The 24,549-nt window shown below is 43.7% G+C and overlaps 1 protein-coding gene across 1 annotated transcript in view; it reads right to left on the bottom strand.

The window, feature by feature from the left end:
• c5 (complement component 5) overlaps positions 1-24,549 on the bottom strand; it is a 102,864-nt gene that overhangs the window by 62,862 nt on the left and 15,453 nt on the right. The window contains exons 13-15 of the mRNA XM_055224404.1: positions 11,731-11,943; positions 10,958-11,107; positions 4,622-4,748 (exon numbers count right to left, since the gene is read on the bottom strand). Coding sequence (XP_055080379.1) covers positions 4,622-4,748; positions 10,958-11,107; positions 11,731-11,943 — 490 coding nt within the window. The remainder of the gene's footprint in view (positions 1-4,621; positions 4,749-10,957; positions 11,108-11,730; positions 11,944-24,549) is intronic.

Raw genomic sequence — 24,549 nt, forward strand, 5'->3', positions numbered from 1 at the left:
CACCTGCGCTCCCCAGCACCTCTGGATCCACGAACTATGTTAACCTGTTGCACTATCCTGTGAAGCATCCTCGTTCCCCGGCCTTGTGGATTTATGAACATTGACTTTGCACATTTTGTGAATAAAACTCTGTTAAACCCTCGTGAGTCGCGCAATTTTGGTTCCTCCGTCTTGCTGGTTACGACATGAAGGTAGGAATATGTGGTATCTGACCTGCATCACCAGATCCATTTGTTCCCCCCTGTCCCTCTTTAAGGGTCAAGGCATAGAGGTGACAAAGGTCACAGGCTCACACTGAGAGGTATGCATGCAACCTATGTCTGAAAAAACAAGTTGTGTCAAGGGGGTGTTCTATAGACTATAAATATAGGTGTCTATATTTCAACGTCTTTGTTTGGGGTCACATTGGCTCAGAGAATACCCAGACTTTGTCTGCAATTGGCATATACTCTCTATTTGTAATAAATAGCATTACACTATCAAAGCTTGTCTTTTGGGTCATTTCCTGAGCACATCCCACTCCGGACGACCAGTTTACTAAGGGTGAGCTGCTGTATCCAATTTAACCACACGCACCAATTAAAATGTGATAACGTTCTGTCATGATCCCTGTTCTGTTCTGTCACGATTCCTGCTCTGCTCTCCCTGTGCCCTCGTCTTCCCCCCTCCCTCACCTGTCTGTCTCCGGAGCTGGGCGGAATCCGGACTCCTCCCACGCGCACCTGCTCCCCATCAGCGCGATCAACGCCACCTGCCGCGGATAAGAGGGGTTCGGACGAGTCACTCGGGGCCGGAACGTCCGCGTGTTTCACGTGATTATGCTCATGGCTTAGTACTTTGATTCTTGCTTGTCTATTTTGTCTCATTGGAACCTTTTTTGCCCTGCTCCAGATCTCCGCCCCAGAACCAGCTCCGGACTTCCCCAGCACCCGCACCTCCGCCCTGGTATGGTCTTGTGTCTTCACTGTCGTGCACTTTGTCTCTCTGCGCTCACGGACCCGCACCCACGCTCCCCAGCTACTGTGGATTTATGAACTATGTAATGTCAGACACTACGCTATGAAGCTGCCTCGTTTCCCCGGCCTTGTGGATATATGAACTTTGGTTTCTATGAACACTTATTAATGAACTTTGGTTTCTATGAACACTTATTGTGAATAAAGACATTGTAAAAATTCGTGAGTCTCGCATCTTTGGTCCCTACGCCCCGCTGGTTACGACAGAACGTTCCGGCCAGAAATGGACCAAGCGGACTCAAGATCAGACACCACGCTTCAGCAGGCGTTTACTCACCACGGCGACGTGCTCGGACAGCACGAGCAAACCATCTGGACCCTGTTGGAGCACAATCAGTCTCTTGTGCAGCGGGTGGCGCAGCTGGAGAACCAGGTCGCCGTGCTGCTCGCGCACCTGCCCTCTACCGCCGCCGCAGCGGGATCTGTTCCACCGTCCTGTCCTCCGGAGTCTAGGAGCACCGATGCGGGGCAGCCGGACCTCTGCCGGGGTTTTTTGTTTCAGTGCCGCTCCATGTTCCAGCAGCGCCCAGCCCGTTTCCCCACCGACGCGGCCAAGACACGCTACGTCTGTGGGTTGCTCCGGGGCAGGGCACTCCAATGGGCGGAGGCTAGGTTCGCCAGCTCCGTGTTAGACAGTATGGACTTTGAGACTTTTTAAAATGAATTTAAGCTAGTTTTTAGTCACCCTCACTATCGCGCGGACGCCGCCTCCCGCCTACTTGCCATTACTCAGGGCTCCCGGACTGTGGCGGAGTTCACCGTTGAGTTTTGGACACTCGCCGCGGAGGTGGACTGGTCCGACAGCGCGCTTAAAGCGTTTTTTGCTAAGGGGCTTAACGACACACTTAAGGACGAGTTGGCCTCACGGGACGAGCCCTCGGACCTCAGGGCTTTGGTCACGCTAGCCAACCGCATCAACAACCGTCTACAGGAGCGTCAGCGGCAGGCTCGACACTCCCCCGCTTGGACCGCGGTCTGCCCCCCGTCACCGGCTGCGAAAGCGAGATATCACTCGCCAACTTGGACCGCAGCACCGCCCCCAGAGGGACCCCCCAACCCGGAATCCTTGTTTCCACCGACCCACCAGTTAGAGGACAGTATGCAGATGGGCCGGAGAGAGGGACGTCATCTGCCAGTCCAGCCCAAGATGCGCCTTTCTACCCTTCCCCCGGAGGGGCCCATGCAACTGGGTTTCGCATGTCTGTCGGCCGAGGAGCGTCAACGGCGGCGCCGCCTAGCGGGGGCGTGCTTCTATTGTGGTGGATTTGGACATTTTGTGGCCACCTGTCCGGTACGGCCTAAGAGGAGGCGCCAAATGGTGGCTCTGGGAGGGCTGGTGTTACAGCCCCGTATCCAAGAGAAGGACACTAGGGCCTCCGTCCCCACATGCCAGGAGGGTACCCGGGGTAAGGCCTCCCACTTGCCGTCCACTCCCGACCTGTCTACGCCCGACCCGCCCTCCCCTGCTCAGGACCCGTGCTGCTCTGCTGGACACTACATTCCGTCCAGGGACTGCCTTGGGCCCCACCAGTGACATTGTCGTAACGGGTGTGTGTAGCGGACCAAGGGATGCAGACTCAGGGCAGAATTACAGTATTTATTGTAGACAAGGGAGAAAGTACGAACAGAAGGTGATCCGGAGGTGAGCAGGTGAGCAGGAACACAGGAACCAACAGGAACCGACAGGCACGACAGGAACGCAGGCATGACAGGAACCCAGTGACACGACAGGGATGAAGTGAACACGACAATGATCTCGCGCTGAGTCTCTTCTCCCAGCTCCTCTTATGCACAGCAGGTGTGGTGATTGCGCTGATGGGCTGCAGGTGCGCGCAGGAGGAGCCAGGAGCCCAGCCCAGATCTGGCAGATGAGGGAGGGAAGGAGCAGGACGGGAGGAAAATCAGGAGCGGACAGTGCGGATCATGACAGTACCCCCCCCCCCCCTAAGGGCCACCAAAAATTGATACGGGTGGGCGAGGGGAGCCGGACGGCGGGCAAAATGTCACTGGTGCGGGCCGGTAGACTGTCCAGTGGGGCAACAACGGTCCAGGAAACGGGCGGACGACACAATGAGGTCCCTGGACGGAAAGCTGAGTCCAGCGGAGCTGCAAGGGTCCCACCGAGGGGGCAGAGGACACGAAGAGGTCCCTGGATGGAGAATGATGCCAGTGGAGCTGCGACTGTCCTGACGAAGGAGCTGAGGACACGAGGCGGTCCCTGGACGGAGAACAGTGTCCAGGGGAGCTGCGACGGTCCAGAAGAGGGGCAGATGACACAAGGAGGTCCCTGGACAGGAAACGGTGTACAGCGGAGCTACAAAGGTCCAGGCGAGGGGTAGATGACACGAGGAGGTCCCTGGACGGGAAATGGTGTCCAGCGGAGCTACAACGGTCCAGGCAAGGTTCAGATGACACAAGGAGGTCCCTGGATGGGAAACGGTGTCCAGCGGAGCTACAACGGTCCAGGCAAGGTTCAGATGACACGAGGAGGTCCCTGGACGGGAAACGGTGTCCAGCGGAGCTACAACGGTCCAGGCAAGGTCCAGATGACACGAGGAGGTCCCTGGAGGGGAAACGGTGTCCAGCGGAGCTACAACGGTCCAGGCGAGGAGCAGACAGGTTGGGAGTGGACCGGTCGGGACAGGACAGCAAGCGGGGAACAGGCCCGTGAACAGAAAACTGACAGGTAAGCAGGGTGGGCAGGTTGTGTTGTCCGCTGAACCCCGAGTCTTGCTGGAGATCATTCTGTCGTAACGGGTGTGTGTAGCGGACCAAGGAATGCAGACTCGGGGCAGAATTACAGTATTTATTGTAGACAAGGGACAAAGTACGAACAGAAGGTGATCCGGAGGTGAGCAAGTGAGCAGGAACACAGGAACTCAAGAACCAACAGGAACCGACAGGAACCGACAGGCACGACAGGAACGCAGGCATGACAGGAACCCAGTGACACGACAGGGATGAAGTGAACACAACAATGATCTCGCGCTGAGTCTCTTCTCCCAGCTCCTCTTATGCACAGCAGGTGTGGTGATTGCGCTGATGGGCTGCAGGTGTGCGCAGGAGGAGCCAGGAGCCCAGCCCAGATCTGGCAGGTGAGGGAGGGAAGGAGCAGGACGGGAGGAAAACCAGGAGCGGACAGTGCGGATCATGACATCATCACAACAAAGTGCCGCATGCTGTTGGCCCCTTGTATGGATAGCTTCACATCACACTAGTGAGCAGTGGATACATTTTTTTATTTATACCAAAATGACCATGCAACAGTCCCGAATCCTTCAAGTATCATTGATTAAGAAAATAAAATTAAAGAACAAAGTAAGTACAGGGCAGTGGGTGTGTACCGTGGCAGTTGATTAACAAAATGGCATTTCGAAAAAAAGACTGAGCAAAGATGCATGAATCACTCTAAATACAACCACAAGTGAGTAAATGGTGAGGAGAAACAACTTTACCACAGCTAAAAGCTCTGAAAAGTTTGCATAATAGGTCTGCTTTAAGAAGAGGGATTCGTATCTATTTTCTATCTCTGCTCTGGTAAAGTAAAAGTACTGAAATCTGAGCTGAAAAAGTTGGATTGGTGTGTGATTTTTTTCATTACTCACCAGATGACGATTGGCCAGAGTTTGCATTGGTCATGAAGCTCAGTCCTGCCAGTTTGAAGACATCTGCAGCGTTCTTCCCCCCGCCTCCTCCACAGCCCTGGTCTGCACTCTCAAAGTGATGGAGAACCTGAAGGAGAACAGTCAAAGCTATAAATGCACACACTTAGACAGCTCAAACATTTCTAAATGTCCACACATACATGTACAGGTGAAGCATCTCTAAATGTCCACATACACGCACACATGTACAGGGAATCTCTAAATGTCCACACACATGTACAGGTGCAACGTTTCCAAATGTCCACACTCACACACACATGTACAGGTGAAACATCTCTAAATGTCCACACACACACGTACAGGTGTGGCATCTCTAAATGTCCACACACACGTACAGTTGAATAATCTCTAAATGTCCACACACATACACATGTACAGGTGTAGTGTTTCTATATGTCCACACACACGTACAGGTGAAGCATCTCTAAATGTCCACGCATACACACACACACACACACACACACCTACAGGTCAAGCATCTCTAAATGTCCACATACACACATGTACAGGTGAAGAGTCTCTAAATGTCCACACACACACACGTACAGGTGAAGCATCTCTAAATGTCCACACACACACACGTACAGGTGAAGCATCTCTAAATGTCAACACACATGTACAGGTGTAGCCTCTCTAAATGTCGACACACACACATGTAAAGCTGAAGCGTTTCTAAATGTCGACACACACACACACGTAAAGGTGAAGCATCTCCAAATGACCACACACATATGAAACATTTCTTTTTTTTTTTTTTTTTTTTTTTTTTTTTTTATTAAATTTTTCTAGACTTTTGTTTTAAACATAAACACCACAACACAACAACACTCAACAAAAAACAAAAGAAACAAAAAAACAAAAACAAAAAAGGGTGTACAGTTACAACCTCACATAATAATCGCATGATCAAATGAATTCTGGTCTTCTAGTCAGAATATAGGATTTCCATTTTTCCCATATCTTGTCAAATTTGTCCTTTTGCAGTCTGCTGTACAGTGTAATCCGTTCCATGACAAACATTGAGTAGACCAGGTTATGCCAATCGTCCAGGGTGGGGAGGTCCGCCTTCGCCCATTTTTTTGTTATTGATTTCCGTGCCGCCATGCTCAACATACCAAACAAACGTCTCATCTCATTGCTTGTGTCCACAGAATATAGGAGTCCAAACAATAATTCGTCCCAATTTAAAGGCTCTCGTAAATTAAATATTACTCTTAATTCTGAACGAATATTATTCCAAAAATTCTGTATCATTGGACAAGCCCAAAACAAATGATAATGATTTGCTCTCTGAACACCACAATTTCTCCAACAACCGGGTGAGCCCGAATAGTGTGAACTCTGTGCAGGTGTTATAAAATATCTGCTGAGGCACTTCCATCCAAAACATCTCCATGAATTTGAACTGGTGATCTTCCATTGGAAAGCATTATGTTTCACCCAGGTTTCATGTGACATAACCGTATTTGCTTCCGCTTCCCATTTTTGTTTAATATAGCTTGTGTTTGAAGTTTTAATGTCTTGAAAGTCCTTATATAGTTTAGAAATCAATTTGAAACCAGAATCATCCTGATATGTCTTAATAAAGATCCTCAATATAGGTATCTCAAAAACATTTTTATCCTTTGGAATGAAGCTTGTTATATAATGCCGAACTTGTAAAAATCTGAAGAAATCGTTATTATTCAACTGAAATTGTCTTTGAATTGATTGGAAGTCCCTCATGGTTTCCCCAGAAAAATATACACAGTATGATGTCAAGCCTCGCCCGATCCAACTTTTATACAACCCATCTAATGTGTTTGGTGTAAAATCAAGGTCATTTGAAGCCCACCTTAATATTTTGATCGATTCATGCAAGTTATATTTTTTAATAAAATTTAACCAAAGTTTCAGTGGTACATTGATCCACTGATTACCTCGTTGCATCTGTTTCTTAATAAGTCTTTTGTCTCCAAGTATGGCCTGAATTGGGCAATCATTAGACATTTTTATTTCTATTTCCTTCCACCTGGCTTCATAATCTGTATTACACCAACACAACAGGGTTCTCATTTGGGCTGATGTGTAATAGTCCTTCAGACAGGGTAAAGCAAGGCCCCCTTTCTCCTTAGCCAACTGTAGTGTCTTTAGTCTTTGTCTAGGCCTCCTCCCCTGCCAAATAAACCTGGAGATTAATTTATCCCACTTGTTGAATTGTTCATCACTAATTTGGATCGGAAGTGTTTGAAACAGATACAACATCCTAGGTAGAATGTTCATTTTGACAGTTTCAATTCGGGATTCAAAACTAAGTATTGGTATCATATCCCATCTTCTTATATCACTTTTAATTTTCTGGCATAAGGGCTTCAAATTCACGTCATACAATTTGGATAAATCCTTTGGGACATTCACTCCAAGATATTCTATATGTTCCAATTCCCAGTTTAACGGAATTTTAGAAGTTAGTGACTGAGTAGGTGTGTAATTGAAACTAAGTAACTGTGTTTTAGAAATATTCAATTTGTACCCCGATAATGAACTAAAAGTATCCAGGTAAGAAAGAAGACTTGGAAAGGATGAGTCTGGATTTGTCAAATATATCAGCACATCGTCTGCAAATAAAGAGATTTTGTGTTCTTGGCCAAACATCCCCACCCCGGTAATGTTATTATTCTGAGCTATACCCCGACTCAACGCCTCAATAAAAATGGCAAAGCACAACGGACTGCTTGGACATCCCTGTCTATTTCCCCTCTCTAGGTTAAAAGATTTGGAGAGGGCTCCATTTACTTTAATTCTCGCTTTTGGACATTTATATAACGCTTGGATCATCTTTATAAATGACTGATGGAATTCAAATTTTCCCAAAATTTTGTACAAAAATTCCCAATTAACCCGATCAAATGCCTTTTCAGCATCAAGACTTATAAGTAACATTTTTTCCTGAGTTTTAACTACCTGGTCTATAATGTGTAAAGTTCGGCGAATGTTATCTTGTGTCTGTCTCTTCTTAATAAAACCTGTCTGGTCCACACTAACAATTTGGGGTAAAATATTTTCTAGTCTCTTAGAAATAATATGTGTAAATATTTTATAGTCTTGATTAAGCACACTAATGGGGCGATAGCTTCCGCACTCAAGTTTATCCTTTCCCTCCTTTGCGATCAAAGAAATAGATGCCTCATTCCAGGATGGGGGCATTATGCCAAATTTCAGAACGTGATTAAATGAAGTTTTCATAATCGGGACCAGTAGGTCCTTCATCTCCTTATACCACTCAGTGGGAAAGCCGTCCGGTCCTGGAGCTTTATTAGTTTTACAATCAGAAATGGCTTTTTTTATTTCAAGTTCAGTAATTTCTGAGATTAAGTTTTTATTTTGTTCTTCGTTTACTTTTGGTAGTTTAATTGCATCCAAAAAAGCCATTATGAGACCACCATCCACCATCGGTTGAGTGTATAATTGTTTATAGAATATCAAGAATGCTTGTTGGATATCTTCCAATTTAGAGACTATAGTATCTGTTTGGGGATCTTTTATTTTATGAATTGTATTGTCCAATTGTTGTTTTTTTAATTTGAAAGCCAATAACTTTGCAGATTTTCCCCCCGATTCATAATATCGTTGTCTCATGAAAGTCATCTTTTTCCTTATTTCACTTGAAAGAATTTCATTAATTTCATTCTTTGTTTTATCTATTTCGATTTTCACGCTCGGATTTAAATTCGTTTTATGTGCATTTTCCAAAGCTTTTAATTGCGTTTGTAGAGTTGTTAAATGTTGATTTCTTTTCTTTTTTAAGTTTGAGCTGTATCCAATAATTTTCCCCCTTATGACCGCTTTCAATGCATCCCATACAATTGTAGGCATAACTTCCTCATTTCCATTTTCGGCCAAATAATTTTGGATGTCTTCTCTAACTTGTTCCCTCATTAAATGCAAAATACTTGTATTCAACCTCCAGGTTGTATCTCTTCTTCCCCCACTTAAGGTAATGTCCATATACACTGGAGTGTGATCTGATATATCCATAACGCCTATTTTACAATCAACCACTCTGTGCAAATCATTTTTAAATATAAGGAAATAATCCAGTCTAGAATACAAATTATGGGGGTGGGAGAAGAAGGTATAATCCCTCTGCGTTGGGTTAGATTCTCGCCAAACGTCCAGAAGTCCCAAGTCTTTCATTGTCAGTTTGAAACTTTTAGTTGTTTTGCTCTCTCCCTGTGTCTGAGGATTGGATGAGTCCAAGAAAGGGTTAAGTCGTATGTTCAAATCACCTCCCAAAATCAAAATGCCTTCTGTCTCTAAGCTAATTAGTTCAAAAATATGTTTATAAAACTTCCATTCAGATCCTGGGGGGGCATATACATTTATGGTCGTAATTAGAACCCCCTGTAAATAACCTTTAACCAGTACATACCTCCCCTCATTATCTCTTTTCTCTTGAATACACTCAAAGTTTAATTTATTAGAAATCAAGGTTACTACCCCTCTCTTTGAGCATTGGGAACATGAAGCTGAAAATTGTTTAAATTTCCATTTTTTAAGTTTTTCATGTTCTGATTTCGGTAAATGAGTTTCTTGAAGTAGGGCCAGCTCTATTCCCTCTTTTTTCAATTTAGTCATAATTTTACTCCTTTTAATTGGATTTCCCAAACCATTAACATTGTAGGTTGCTACTTTAATTATCCCAGTACTCTGCATAGATATTTCCCAAGTAAATTTCCTCCTGTAAATGAAACATGTACACCACTAATAACAGAACAAAACTAGTAACAAACATCAGAACAGATGTTGAAGAACAAAAACAGAACATACTGACTTCCAAACATAGAGCCACTTTGTTGGCCGTAGGGTAGGGAAGGACTACTCCGTCTTCTTGCGCAGGAGCGCCCTCTTCAGCCTGCAGGCTGTTACGTGAGTCTGTAGGGTCTTTTAACTTTGTGTGTGACCCGACTACAAAGATATTCTCATGCCCATATCATGGAATATATAAAACTAATGAAAAATTATCAGTGCAAGATCAAAACCTAGTTGCATAGCTGTGTGAAGCCTTATCTTACTTTGTCTGCAATTCCAACCAAATAACAACCTTAGGGCGTGTCATCCTGACGTCGAAATGCCTGGAGTTTCTCCTTGAATCCTGGCATCTGTGCTGCATGGCCTTTCTTTCCACTCTCCGTCTGCCACATTCGCTGCTTTATTTGCTTCAAAAGCGAAACGGGGGTTTTGACCACGTTAACCGTCATTCCTCTCTTCACCATGTCCTCCGTTGCCTCCTGAGCCGAGTTATATGTGACCGTTCCTCCGCTGTAGTGCACTCTCAGTTTAGCCGGGAAGGGCGTCTGGAATCGGATGTTATTTTCCCGGAGTGCCGCCTTTGCTGCTGTGTACTCTTTACGTTTACGTTGTACTTCTGGGGCATAGTCATTATCCAAATAGATCTTTTTACCTTGAAAATCAAACCCCCTTGCCCGCCACGCCCGCCGTAGAATATCCTCCTTCATCCGATAACTTGCGAACCTGACCACGAAGGACCGTGGCGCGGCTCCGGTGGGCGGCCTCGCTCCGAGTGTGCGATGCGCCCTCTCAATGCCGAGCGCAGCGGGTGAAGGCAGACCCAAGCCGTTTGCGAGTAAAGTCTCAACAAAGTTAATCACAGATGCTGCTCCGTCTTCAGCCCCTTCAATCACCCCGTATATTCTGATATTCTCACGCCTAGAACGCCCCTCTAAATCCAGTAGTTTAGCTTCAATTTGAGTTTGGAGTTTCGCTAGTTCGATTAGCATCTCCTCTGACGACTGGATGTGCGTCTCTGCAGCCACTATTCGTTCTTCTGCTTCATCCATCCTTTTGCCAATATCAATCATTTCTTCTCTCATTGCATCTAACTGCTTCTTGTTCTCCTTCCTAAAATCACGAAGCTCTTTCAAGATTAAGTCAACTTTGCCTTTATCGTCTCTGTCTTTGACTTTCGCTTCGTCGTCCTCCACGTTGCTATTGCTACTAGCTTGAGATAATGCCTCGTCCTCTTCCTCACCGCGTTCCGTCATTTGTGAAGTACTTTTCTTACTTTTTTTGGGCATTCTGTCTTATTTATTTTACCCACCGTTTGTTGATCGAAAAAACTTTTCAGTTTCGAGTTAGTCTTTGGGTATATCTATGGATTTGCAGTCGGGAGAGAATTCTCTATGCTGCCATCACTTCGCCCGTCAGACCGGAAGTCCCATATGAAACATTTCTAAACCTCCCCAACACATTGTAAACATTTACAGGTCGCCTTACCCTTTTGACAGGATCCTTGTAGTTGGGGAGTAGGGAATAGATGGCCTTGTCCACTGCTACCATGGCGATATGCCCGTCCTGATTGACCTTTACCTGCATCTCCAGGTTCTGCTGAGGTTTGTAGTCTGTTGTTTGGGTCTTCATCTCCGTCTGCAAACATCACACACATAACAACCGCATCCTGACTCTCCACATACACTTCTTCTTCTTTAGCCTCTTCACAATATTATTGACTTGGTTTAGTCCTTGTTTATAACTGGTTCAGTTTTTCTTAAAGTTGCGTTCACACTTATCAATAATTGGTCTTGGCTTCAGCTCAGTTTTCTGATGTAGAGTCAGATTAGTCCTGTTCTGTTCTAGTCTTGATTTTGTCCTAATCTAGTCAAGGTTTAGTTTTGGGTCCCAGTTTAGTCCTAGTTTTGATGTGGTCTGTGTGTAAGTGCACATCCTTAGTCTTGGTTGAGTTCTGATGAAGAATGTTGTAAATACCTGGTTTTATGTAGTCCAAGCTAAATCCCTCTTTAGTCCCAATTTAGTCCTAGTGAAGTTTTCTCCTATTTCACCTCTTTCTTAGTGCCAGTTTAGTCTTGGTTTAGTCCTGATTAACTTCAAAATGCATTGTAAATACCTGCTTTTGTTATGCATAAACTTAATCTGACATATTCCTGAGTTTAGTTATGTTTAAGACCTTGTTTAGTCTTGGTTTATGGGTATTCTTGATAGCTTTACATTTATCTCAGTTCAGTCCTCCTGGTTGACTACGGCTTCAGTACCTGCAGTCCATTAACACACTCCCCCTGTATGTTGAGCCACACTGCGTCAGCCACCAGCTCTGTGGTCTGCTCTCCGTATGGCATGTAGTAAACTAGGAGCCTGATAGAGGGCACCATCTCCGCAGTCACTTGGAAGTTCAGTGTGTGCCTGTTCTCCAGCTTCTCGCCAAATGGCATCGAGCCGTACTTCACAATTTTACCCTTCGACATGATCTGCACACAGCCACCAGAGGGAGTAAAGAGCACATATCATTTCATATTAGTTCAAAAGTCGCCCATTGACTCAATGTTGACGCTGACATTCTAGCAAGAACAAATATGCATATCCTATCCTCCTGAGCCCCTGCGACCTCATACGAGGACATTACATGTTTGCCTCTTGGCACAATGATACTCAATTTTTTAAATCTTTGACCTGTTGGCCACATTTGGAGGAGCTGCCCCCGCCATCTTGTGGTGATATTACAGAATTACACCAATGTCAGTAGGAAACCAATGGCGGTAATTTCAGCAAAAGACTTCTACAAGAGTTCTTGGAAGAAAAATGACCCAGGTAAAAATTCTATGCAAATTTTATGAAAGAAACCAATGTATTTATGTACAATAATGTCTCTAGCTTCATATGGAGTTTAAAATTTGACACATTTTAGTAGTAGTAGCAGGCTAGGACGTCAGTAAAAGTGAAGCACTCATTTGAGGACACTGGGACTATGTACCGCTATTGGTTCTACCATGTTATTAGTTAACTTTGGAAGATTTAGATGAGTTTACAGTTGTAAATAGCTATTTTCATATCATATCATATATTCAACCATATATTTGCTTAGTCATGTGGTTTACAGTTGTAAATAGTACACTAAAAAACTAAACGATACAGCTTGCCTCTATGATAGCCATGTGTCTTTGATATACTGTAGATTTTGATGTTATTTTTTCACATTGCTGGGAAACTTTCATTGTCAAGAGCAGAACAATTGCTCATGGCAATTGCAGACAACTCTGAGGTAGAGGACTTTTCAGATGAGGAAGATTATCATCCTACTTTGTTTCAAGTCATTCCACAAAATGTTGATCTCATGGATGATCAACCTGATTCTTCACCACCTGATTCATCAGGAGATGATTCAGATGAAGAATACACAACCACCTGATGCAGCTGAAGATAGCGACTCTGAGAATGAGAGTCAGCCACATCATCCACAAGTGCACAGATGATGACCTGAAAGATGAGTGATCAAGTTGGCAGCCAATGGATTATGTGGAGCAATACATTGACTTGGAGTTGATGAAACTCATTGCTGACTGTACAAATGCCATGTCCCTGGCTAACAGTGGGAGATCTCTCAAAACTTCAGTTGATTAGATTTATCACTTTTTTGGAGCAGCAATCTTGATGTCTTGCGTGCCTTATCCACAAACAAGGATGTATTGGGCCAATGGCCTACGAATCCCTGCCATTAGTGACACAATGTCACGTGATCGCTTCTTCAAACTGCAGAGCCATCTGAAAGTAGTCATTGATGATGATGTTTCAGAAGACGAGAGGAAAATCGACAAATTTTGGAAGGTGAGGCCTTATATGGACCGCATACTTGCCGGCTGCCGCCTTCAGGCTCATCCAGAATGCGTCTCAATAGACGAGCAGATGATCCCTTTTACTGGGGCCTGTCCATTCAGACAATAGGTGCCACTAAAGCCAAATCCAGTGGGAATGAAGAACTTTGTACTGGCATCCGTGGATGGACTCGTGCTAGACTTTGAAGTCTATCAAGGTTCAAAGACACTGGCTTTGAAGGTTCAGAACTCAGATGGATTGGGTCTAGGAATACTGGTCATCAAACATCTGTCTGAAACCCTCACTGCTGGCACAAAAGTGTATTGTGATCGCTTCTTTACCACCATATCTGCTGTTGACCATATGCTGAAGGATGAGATAAATGAGTCAAACAAGCAATGAAAAAGTTACCTGATGACAAAACCCTGAAACACCAAGGAAGAGGTGCCTTCACCACAGTAACCAGGGCAGATGGGAAACTATGTGTGGTCAAGTGGTATGACAACAAGCCAGTTGTGATACTCTCCACTGTTCACTCAGAGCAGCCAGAAGACACTTGTGAGCGGTGGTCCAGGAAGGAAAAAAGTATGTGACCATCACACGACCAAACATTGTGCAAGAGTACAACTCAAAGATGGGAGGAGTTGACATGTCAGATAGGATGGTGAGCTACTACCGAATGTGTGTGCGGATGAAGAAGTGGACTATTCGCATGATGATGCACTTCACAGATCTTGATCTTGTAAACAGCTGGCTGTTGTATCGCAGAGATAACCAGGAAAATGGCACCCCAAAGAAAGCCATCATGAAGTTTCTTGAGTTTCGCATGGTAGTGGCTGAGGTTTTCCTCAGCAAATGTGATGCTCTTTGTGAAAAAGCTCATGTCGCAGAAGAAGAGAATGATAACAGGCACCTTCCACCACCAGGCAAAAAATCTCGGGTTGTTCCAATCCCCCACCTCTCAGTCCGTTTCAGCGCTGCTCATCTCCCGGAGATGGTAGCCTTGAAAAGCCCCATGCGTTGCAGAGCACAAGACTGCACTGGAAAATCCCGTGTGCGATGCATAACATGCAATGTGTACCTGTGCTTGCAAAGTGAACGCAACTGCTTTGCAGCATTTCACACTGGCCAATAGGTCTTTTCCGAACAGGCAGACAGACAGAGAGAGGAGCTAGCCACAGTTCAAAGGAATTCTATTGTTTTTGGACTATTACCGTTACAAAAAACCCAAACACATTTATTTATTAATTTATTCAGCCATGTTTAGGGCTTGAAATAAACTGTTTACACAGTACTTTCCAATTTAATTTCTGTAAAGCCATGTTTCAGGCTTGTAAAAAAGAGCTGTTTACATTTTATGTATACATTTGATGTTTACTTTTTCAAATAAACTGTTGTATACTTTTTTGACCAATGGAGTTTATTTGTGTCATATAGTAAGGTCGACCCACTGTACTCGTATGAGGACATTCATTTTTGAGAGAACTACATATAGTATTAAGCTGAAATTTTGAATTTAAACTAATTAGGACCTTCTGGCCTCAAAGAGCAAAGAATGATTGTAAAGGTTATGATAGACCCACTGTCCTCATACAAGGACATGTTTTTTTGCAAAAACTACTTCCTGTACAAAATCACACTTTAGGTATTATATTTATTAGATCCTACTTATCCCAAATAACAATAAGAAATATAAAATGCACACCAGACAAAAGCTCGGGTCTCAGGAGGCTATGGCATGGGTTGCTAGGATACAGGAGTCAGGACAGACTACAATGATGAGTGCATGGGTGGAAATAATAAAATAATTAAAATAATATTTTTTTAGCAAAAACAATATGTCCGATAACATTACAATGACATATTATACATTTTTTGAAAGCTGTCGACTTTCCCCATGTCACCGTGGGTACAATGCTGACATGCTAGCAAGAACAAATATGCATATATAGATATGCATATTTGCTAGGATACAGGAGTCAGGGTAGGGGGCGACTGGGGGCACGAAATTGAAAGTGAAAACAGACTGCAACAGACTGCAACTGCTTTGCCCATGCACTCATTGTTGAGGAAGCAATAGGCCTAATTAAAGTCGCAAGCGGCATTGAACGGTCCTCGCGGGCTGGGCCGACCCGGCACTCCCTGTAGGTGTGTGCGCCACTTGCCTCTGTTTTATTGCAACGTTGGGCTGCACTTGTCACCAAACAAAGTCAAAAGACATTGGAAGCGCTGATGCACAAAATGCAAAAATATGGGTTTTTCCAGGCATCGCCATGGCAACACCGTGCAAAATACAAACTTGGCCCCCCAGACTTTTTTCATGGGGACAACCTAAAGAATCACTGTGCCAAATTTTATGTTCATCATTAAAACATTTTCTCATTAGGATAATATTATAATATTCCATGAAACTAATATTTTTCTGATTAATGGGAAAATTTGGGATCACTCCCATTATGATAACATGGGCACATTGACGCATTGCCATGGCAACAATGTGCAAAAAACAACATAGTTCTGATTGACTTTTTTGATTGGGATGACCAAATGGAATTTTGTTTCAAATTTGGTAACATTTCAGAAAACAAAATTTTCTGCCTTCCATACAAATATATTTGTTATTCTGTAGGGGCGCTATCACATCAATTTTGTTTCTTTCACAATGAGTAGGTTTAAGCAAGAAAGTTTTACAGCTGATTCGAATTTGAGCAAAATCGGACGTCACATGCGCAAACGGGAGCAAATTTTGACATCTGAAAATTAGAAAAATTCCAATGAAATTTTGCGACCTTGCCGCACGCAAACCATGATAGGTGTCATAATAAATTTGAAAACTTGATGTCCCACTTGTCTAGATGATGTACAGTGATTTTCAGCCCTGTTGGTGAAGCCCCCTCAGAGGAGTTGATGAAAATGTGACGTCAGCAAAAATGCTGAATTTGCTGACGTTACAGGAGTGTGTTTGGGGACATAAGCGCTTCACTTCATGCTGGCATGCTAGCAAGAACAAATATGGATATCCCATGCCTATGGCATGGGTTGCTAGGATACTGGAGTCAGGGCAGGGGGTGGCAGTGCACACAAAGTTGTGTGTGAAGCAAAACAGACTACTACTTTTTTTGTCTTCCTGCTTCTGAAGAGTGCAGACGCAAACCTTGCTTGCTCCTGCTGCTTCCTCCTTACTTTGCTTTTTTAATCATTTTACCTCTTCCATTGCTGGGAGATTTGTTTAGTTATGATTTTCTCTTAAGTAAATCAAGATTTTTAAACCATTTTTATATTTTTAACAAATTTTTTGACGAGCCACCAACATGTCCGGAAGAAGAAACAAAAGAAATTCTTTCTGCGAACGCTGTCGGAGCTATCAACAACAAATTATTGAGCTACAAGCACGGATATTTGTTTTAGAATCTGAAAAAGGACTTCACCGAACCCTCCCTGTGACTTCCAGCAGTAAGCAGCCTACAGTTACTTTCAGAGAAGAGAGTGAAAAAACTGCTATTTTCAACTTAAACCTTAGTGATACGGTGTCTTTTTCAAGCCAACGTGATAAGAGGCAATGCTAATATAGTTACATCACTCAAAATACAACTTACAAACAGATTTTTACCACTGTCACAGACTGATGTTGATGTTAATATACAAACGGAAAATAGATTTTTGTCGCAAAACAAGAGCAATGAAGTTGGCAAAAGAGCGGCGGCAGACAGGCGGTCTGTGCCAAACGTCAAGGTCAGAGATACGCTGCTGCTAGGAGACGGGGCTATCAGAGATGTGACTCACAGAGGAATCCAAACTTGCTCGTACCCCAGTCACACTGTCTCTGAGATTACAAAACTCCTCCCAAAAGTTTTGTCAACATACCAAGGAGCTAAACAGCTGATTGTGCACGTGGGTGCAGTTGACACCAGAATGAATCAGACTGAAATCTTGAAAAAGCATTTTAATGAATTATTTGAGGAGCTTGATAAAGTGGAGGTTAAGACTTTCATCAGTGGACCTCTTCCTACCATAGACAGAAGGAAGATGAACAAATTTACCCAGCTGCTTCAGCTCAACACATGGCTGTTCAACGAATGTGCAGCCAGAGGACTGAACTACATTGAGAACTTTGATCTATTTTGGAAACGAGAGGACCTGTTCAAGGGAAATGGCCCGCACCTGAGCAGAGGTGGAGTGAGAGTGTTGACGGATAACCTCCTCCACGCTCTGAGGCACCGGCCTGGACAGGGTCCTGGCCAGTGAGAGAAAAGAGGAATGAGAGAAGCATTCCTGCTGCACCAACCAGAGACCGAGCCAATGTGTCAGCACCACCAGCAGCACCACAACTACAACCACCACCTCCCCCAGCGAAAGACTCACCACCAGCAGCACAACCATCTCCCCCAGCGAAGGATTCAAAAGTGAAGGATGCATCTCCAGCTTCATTTCCCTCAGGGCCCACATCACAGACCTTGAACCTGTCTGTGACAGCCCCAGCAGAGGTTTCAGTCGCAGCAGCACCCACATCACCTCCCCTGCCCACAGACCAGCCCTGGGTCCCCTTTGCTACATCTACTCCATCTAGGGACTCCTCACTCTCCTTTTCCTCCCCACCTTCACCTATGGCCCTTCCCCACTATCTAGAAATTCTCATCAGATCAGGAATTAAGATGGCTCCCCTCACACCTAATATAGAGCGATCGAGAGTTCTGGCATCAACTATGCTGAACTCTTCCCCGTACCCACCTATCCCCCCTCGTCTTTCACCCAAACTCCCCCCTGCTCCGCCTCCTCGGCCCTCACCTGGTCCCTCACCCTCACCCAAACTCCCCCCTGCTCGCCCTTCCCTGCCTTCCCCCAGAGCTGTTATCAACAAGAGCTAGGACACACAGGGCCTCTGCTGTCTCAGGACATACAGTCATGATAAAAATAATATCATGCTGAGGTCCTGTGATGGAGCTATATCTACAGTTACACTACGTAGACTGATTAACAGAAGGACAGTTAAACTGTCCAATCAGAGACATTTAGTTTACATTCCCTGTAAGACGATAACATCCAGTCCTACTGAAACTAATCTGAAACTTGCTGTGCTCAATGTCAGATCTTTATGTAACAAGTCCTTTTTAATTATTAATGATTTTATTTCTTCTTTTAGTCTTGACTTTATGTTTATAACCGAAACGTGGCTTGACAAAAACACAGGTAATGCAGTTCTAGTGGAATCAACTCCACCCAACTTCAAATTTGAATCTGAAACATGAGTAAACAAAAAGGGTGGAGGAGTGTGTGCATTTTTTAGAGATAATTTAGTTACTCACAGATTGTCATTTGGGATGTTTTCATCTTTTGAGTATGTTTCATTCAAAATGGAGCTAAAACAATCCCCCTCCATACTCTACTTAGTCATATACAAACCTCCCCAGCACTTTCTGAGTTTTATTGATGATTTTACTGAGATGCTTTCAGTCGTATGCACAGACTTTGATGGTTTAGTCATTACAGGTGATTTTAATGTACATGTGGATAATGTGTTTGACAGAAACGCTAAAGAGCTCAGTTCTGTCCTTGAAACCTTTGGTCTGACTCAGCATGTCAGCGAGCCCACCCACAACAGAGCACACACTCTGGACCTGCTCATTACAAAAGGAGTAAATATTTCAAATGTCAATGTGGTGGATGTTGCTCTGTCTGATCATTTCTGTGTCTTTTTTGACCTGTCTGTTATTCCCAAACCAGCGGCTGGTCCTGCAGTTGTTCGAAGGAGACACATAAATGATAACACAGGTGCACTGTTCATGGAAATGATAAACTTTGAAAATGCCTCATGTTCTAATGTTGATGATTTGTTGAACTCTGTAACTTCGAGTGTTTTGAATGTTCTGGACACCATTGCCCCAATGAAGGTTAAAATGGTTAAAGATAAGCAGAAAGCGCCATGGAGGAATGATGACTCAGTCAGGGCACAGAAAAGGGAGTGCCGGAGGGCCGAGCGGGAATGGCGCAAGTCAAAGCTCCAATTTCATTATGAGATTTACAGAGAAAAGATGCACATGTACAACCACAGTTTATGTAGAACAAGGCAAAGGTATTGGAAGTTGTAGTAACAACTCTCGTGTCCTGTTTGCAACAGTAAACAGATTAACAAACCCCCCAGCTCCACTGCCGTTAGAACTAATTTCCACATCTAAGTGCAAGGAGTTTGCAGTGCTCTTTAATGACAAGGTTCAGGGCATTAAAAATGCCATAAATTCCACAACGCAAATAACTACCCAGCACCCACCTAGACACTTAGAGCTGACTCACTTTGCACCTGTAACTGACAAAGCTGTCCAAGAGATTGTCACCAGTCTGAGTTCATCTACATGCTGCCTCGATGTGTTACCCACTAAATTTCTAAAGCTTGTGCTCAACAGTTTGCTGTCACCACTCACTCTCATAGTTAATATGTCACTTCAATCTGGAACATTCCCAAGCGCTTTGAAAACTGCGGTTATCAAGCCTCTTCTAAAGAAGAGCAGTCTTGATGCCACAATATTGAACAATTATCGACCGATCTCAAATCTGCTATTTTTAGGCAAAGTCCTTGAAAAAGTTGTTTACCAACAGCTTATTAACTTCCTCGAAATGAACAACTCCTTTGATGTCTTCCAATCAGGTTTTAGACCCCACCACAGCACTGAGACTGCTCTTATCAAGGTGACAAATGACATCCGCCTGAACACTGATGCAGGCAAAGTCTCAGACTTGATCCTGTTAGATCTGAGTGCTGCTTTTGACACTGTGGATCATGGGATCTAGGGGACTGGGTGGGCATCTCTGGTACGGCACTAAACTGGTTCAAGTCCTATTTAGAAAACAGGGAGTACTTTGTTGAAATTGGAAAATGTATGTCAGATAAAATGTCCCTGACCTGTGGGGTGCCCCAGGGTTCAATCCTGGGACCCCTGCTGTTCAATCTCTACATGCTGCCGTTAGGCCAGTTAATACGCAGCAATAATGTGTCTTACCACAACTATGCAGATGACACTCTCTATGTCTCACTAGCAGCAGGTGAATATGGACCAGTGGACTCACTCTGCCACTGCACCCAGCAGATCAGTGTGTGGATGCAAAACAACTTTCTTCTGCTAAACTCAGACAAGACTGAAGTCATCATTTTTGGCCCACAGAAACATAGAGAAAGTGTCAGCAGTCACCTCCAGTCTCTCTCTCTAAAACCTTCAAATCAGGCTAGAAATCTAGGGGTAACAATGGACTCAGACTTGAACTTTAACAGCCACATCAAATCAATAACATTTGCAGCTTTTTACCACCTAAAAAAACATTGCAAAAATCAAAGGTATATTGTCAAAGCCAGACTTAGAGAGACTTATCCATGCATTTGTCTCCAGTAGGTTAGACTACTGTAACGGCCTGCTCACTGGCCTCTCCAAACGAGCCTTAACACAGCTGCAGTACATCCAGAACGCTGCTGCTCGGGTCCTGACTAGAACCAGGAAGTATGAGCACATAAGTCCTGTGCTCGGGTCTCTGCACTGGCTTCCTGTAGCTCAAAGAATAGACTTTAAAGCAGCTCTGCTTGTGTATAAGTCTCTCCATGGCCTAGGTCCAAAGTATATCTCATGTTAGTGCTATATGAACCATCTCGCAATTTGAGGACTTCAGGGACCGGCCTCCTGCTGGTGCCCAGAGTCAGGACTAAACATGGGGAATCAGCATTTCAGTTTTATGCAGCTAAAACTTGGAACAGTCTTCCTGAAGATGTGAGACAGGCCTCTATTTTGACAATGTTTAAATCCAGGCTCAAAACGGTTCTGTTCAGCTGTGCATACGACTGAAAGGTTTTTATTCTGCACTCTTCTCTTTTAATGTTAATTTTATGATGATTATTTGTGATTATTTATGTTTTGATTTGTGTGATTTTAATGTCTTTCCTATTCTGTGAAGCACTTTGAATAACCTTGTGTACGAATTGTGCTATACAAATAAACTTGCCTTGCCTTACAAATATTATTTATTTTATTTTATTTTTTTAGGCCCGAGCCACTACAGTGCTTGGGCCTAAAAAAAACAAAAAAAACACAAAAAAATAAAATAAATAAAAATAATATTTTTAGCAATATATCGGATAATATTACACGTTTTGAAAGCTCCTGACTTTCCCCACGTCACCGTGGGGACAATGGCAAATGGCCGCATCAATGTCGGAGTCACCCATTGACCTCCAATAGATTTCCATTAATTTTAGCAGTAATAAATATGGGTGCTTTGATGGGGCTTGATGCCAGCAGTGTTGGGAATAACGGAGTTACATTATAACGGCGTTACTAACTGCGTTACTTTTTCACTAACGGAGTAATCTAGCTAATTACTTTTCCCAGCGTCCTAACGCCGTTACCGTTACTGACAATAAAATGTGGCACGTTACTTTTAATTCAGTTCACTCTTCTCTTCATCAGCCGAGGAGCTGCAACGCGGCTCGGAGTGAGATAAAAGGCTTGTTTGAGATGAGGCGGGCGCAGATACTATCGCCGTCGATCGGTGTGCGGTGCATGCCGGTTAGTTTTGTGTCCAAGATGCCACCGACTTGCGCTGACATAACCTGTGCGCCGGTAACGGGAAGTTTTTGAGCAAGGCGAGCGCAGCAGCTCTCCACCGCCAGCGGCCGCCTGCATGGACTACAAATGCTTAATGCATGATGGGAAATGATGTCCTGTCCACACGTGCATCGACAGCTGATTGGGTGGATAGATAAATAAAGGAATAGAAATGTGTTAGAGGGATTGTGTGAATCTTTTAATGAATGTTAAAGAGTTGGATAAAGTTCAGTTTATGTTGAAATGACAGTGATTTATATTTGAATACTAGGCAGAGAATTACAGTGTGTGGCCAGAAAAGCTTAAAGGTTTTGTCTTATTTTACATGGTTTACATTTGAATGCCTTAGTTTTGCAATACATTGCAATGATTTTTTTCAGTATTATAATGAAGAAAATATTTGAAGTACAGTTGTCTGAAATTGCGTGACATGTTGATTTATTTGCACTTCAAATAACATTTTTTATATATCTTTTATTTTTGATACATTCTATAATTTACTTGTAAACAAATACAATATAGTGGCAATCTGTTAAAGTGAAGTAAATGTTAAAGGTTCACATCTGTTGTGTTTTTATTGTTTTAACATAATAAGTAACGGCATAGTTACTTTGCCTAGTAACTAGTTACTTCTCCCAAAAAGTAACCGAGTTACTAACTCAGTTACTTTTTGGGAGAAGTAACTTGTAACTATAACTAATTACATTTTTGAAGTAAGATGCCCAACACTGGATGCCAGCAGTGTGTTTGGGGACATGAGCGCTTCGCGCTGCCTTTGTCTTCGCCCATTGACTCAATGTTGACGCTGACATGCTAGCAAGAACAAAAATGCATATCCCATGCCTATGGCATGGGTTGCTAGGATACTGGAGTCAGGGCGACAGGGCACATGAAGTTTTGCGCGAACCCTAGAAAAGACTGAAAATTATGTGATCAAAGGGACATGTTAATCTGAGGTGCGTCCACTAATTAGCATCACAGGTGTCTACAATCCTGTAATCAGTCAGTGGGCCTATATATAGGGCTACAGGTAGTCATTGTGCTGTTTGGTGACATGGTGTGTACCACACACAACATGGACCTGAGGAAGCAAAGGAAAGAGTTGTCTCAGGAGATTAGAAAGAAATTATTGACAAGCATGTTAAAGGTAAAGGCTATAAGACCATCTCCAAGCAGCTTGATGTTCCTGTGACAACAGCTGCACATATTCAAAATTTAAGCTCCATGGGACTGTAGCCAACCTCCCTGGACGTGGCTGCAGGAGGAAAAAAAAGCCGCAGGAACAAAAGAGCCCAGAAAAACTTCTAAAGAGATTAAAGGTGAACTTCAAGCTCAAGGAACATCAGTGTCAGATCGCACCATCCATCATTGTTTGAGCCAAAGTGGACTTCATGGGAGACAACCAAGAAGGTCGCCTTTGCTGAAAATGTTGTTGACAAGCCACAAAGCTTCTGGGAGAATGTCCTGTGGACAGATAACACAAAAATAGCTCTATGTTCACAGACAGAAAAATGAAGCATATCAAGAAAAGAACACTGTCCCTACTGTGAAACATGGAGGAGGCTCTGTTATGTTCTGGGCCTGCTTTGCTGCATCTGGCACAGGGCGTCTTGAATCTGTGCAGGGTGCAATGAAATCTCAAGACTATCAAGGGATTCTACAGAGAAATGCGCTGGACAGTGTCAGAAAGCTTGGTCTCAGTTGCAGGTCATGGGTCTTACAACAGAATAATGGCCCACAACACACAGCTAAAAACACCCAAGAATGGCTAAGAGGAAAACATTGGACTATTCTAAAGTGGCCTTCTATGAGCATCTTTGGAAGGAGCTGAAACATGTCTCCTGGAAAAGGCACGCTTCACACCTGAGACAGCTGGAGCAGTTTGCTCATGAGGAGTGGGCCAAATACCTGCTGAGAGGTGCAGTCTCATTGACAGTTACAATAATCATTTGATTGCAGTGATTGCCTCAAAAGGTTGTGCAACAAAATATTAAGTTAAGGGTACTATCATTTTTTTCCAGGCCTGTTTCGTGAGTTTATTTATTGTTTTAATAATTCTGATGAAGCATAGTTAAAAAGAAATATCTGTCTTTCATTGGTTAAATTTCAATGAATTTTTATTAGGCCCGAGCCCATACAGGGCGTAGGGCCTATTGCTTTCGCAATGACTCATCGTTGCAGACTGTCTTCACGAAGTTGCGCGCGTAGCAGCACCGCCCCCTGTACAGACTCCTGTATCCTAGCAACCCATGCCGTAGGCATGGGACATGCATATTTGTTCTTGCTAGCATGTATTTGTTCTTGCTAGCATGCTAGCATGATGGGCGCGTCACGGTGACATGGGGAAAGTTGAGAGCTTTCAAAAAACATATAATATGTGTTTCTAATGTTTTCGGATATATTGTTATTGCTAAAATTATTATTAGGCCCGAGCCTAATAATAAGGGCCTATTGTTTCCGCAACAATTTTCGTACATTTCAAAGTCTTATAACGACCTATTACCGTCAACGACGAACATAAAATTTGGCACAGTGATTCTTCAGGTCACCCCCGACAAAAAAGTCCGGGGGCCAAGTTTGTATTTTGCACGGTGTTGCCATGGCAATGCCTGGAAAACCCATGTTTTTGCATTTTGTGCATCAGCACTTTCAATGTGTTTTGACTTGTTTGGTGACAAGTGC

This window comes from Periophthalmus magnuspinnatus, chromosome 9 (assembly GCF_009829125.3).
Source record: "Periophthalmus magnuspinnatus isolate fPerMag1 chromosome 9, fPerMag1.2.pri, whole genome shotgun sequence".
Lineage (NCBI taxonomy): Eukaryota > Metazoa > Chordata > Actinopteri > Gobiiformes > Gobiidae > Periophthalmus > Periophthalmus magnuspinnatus.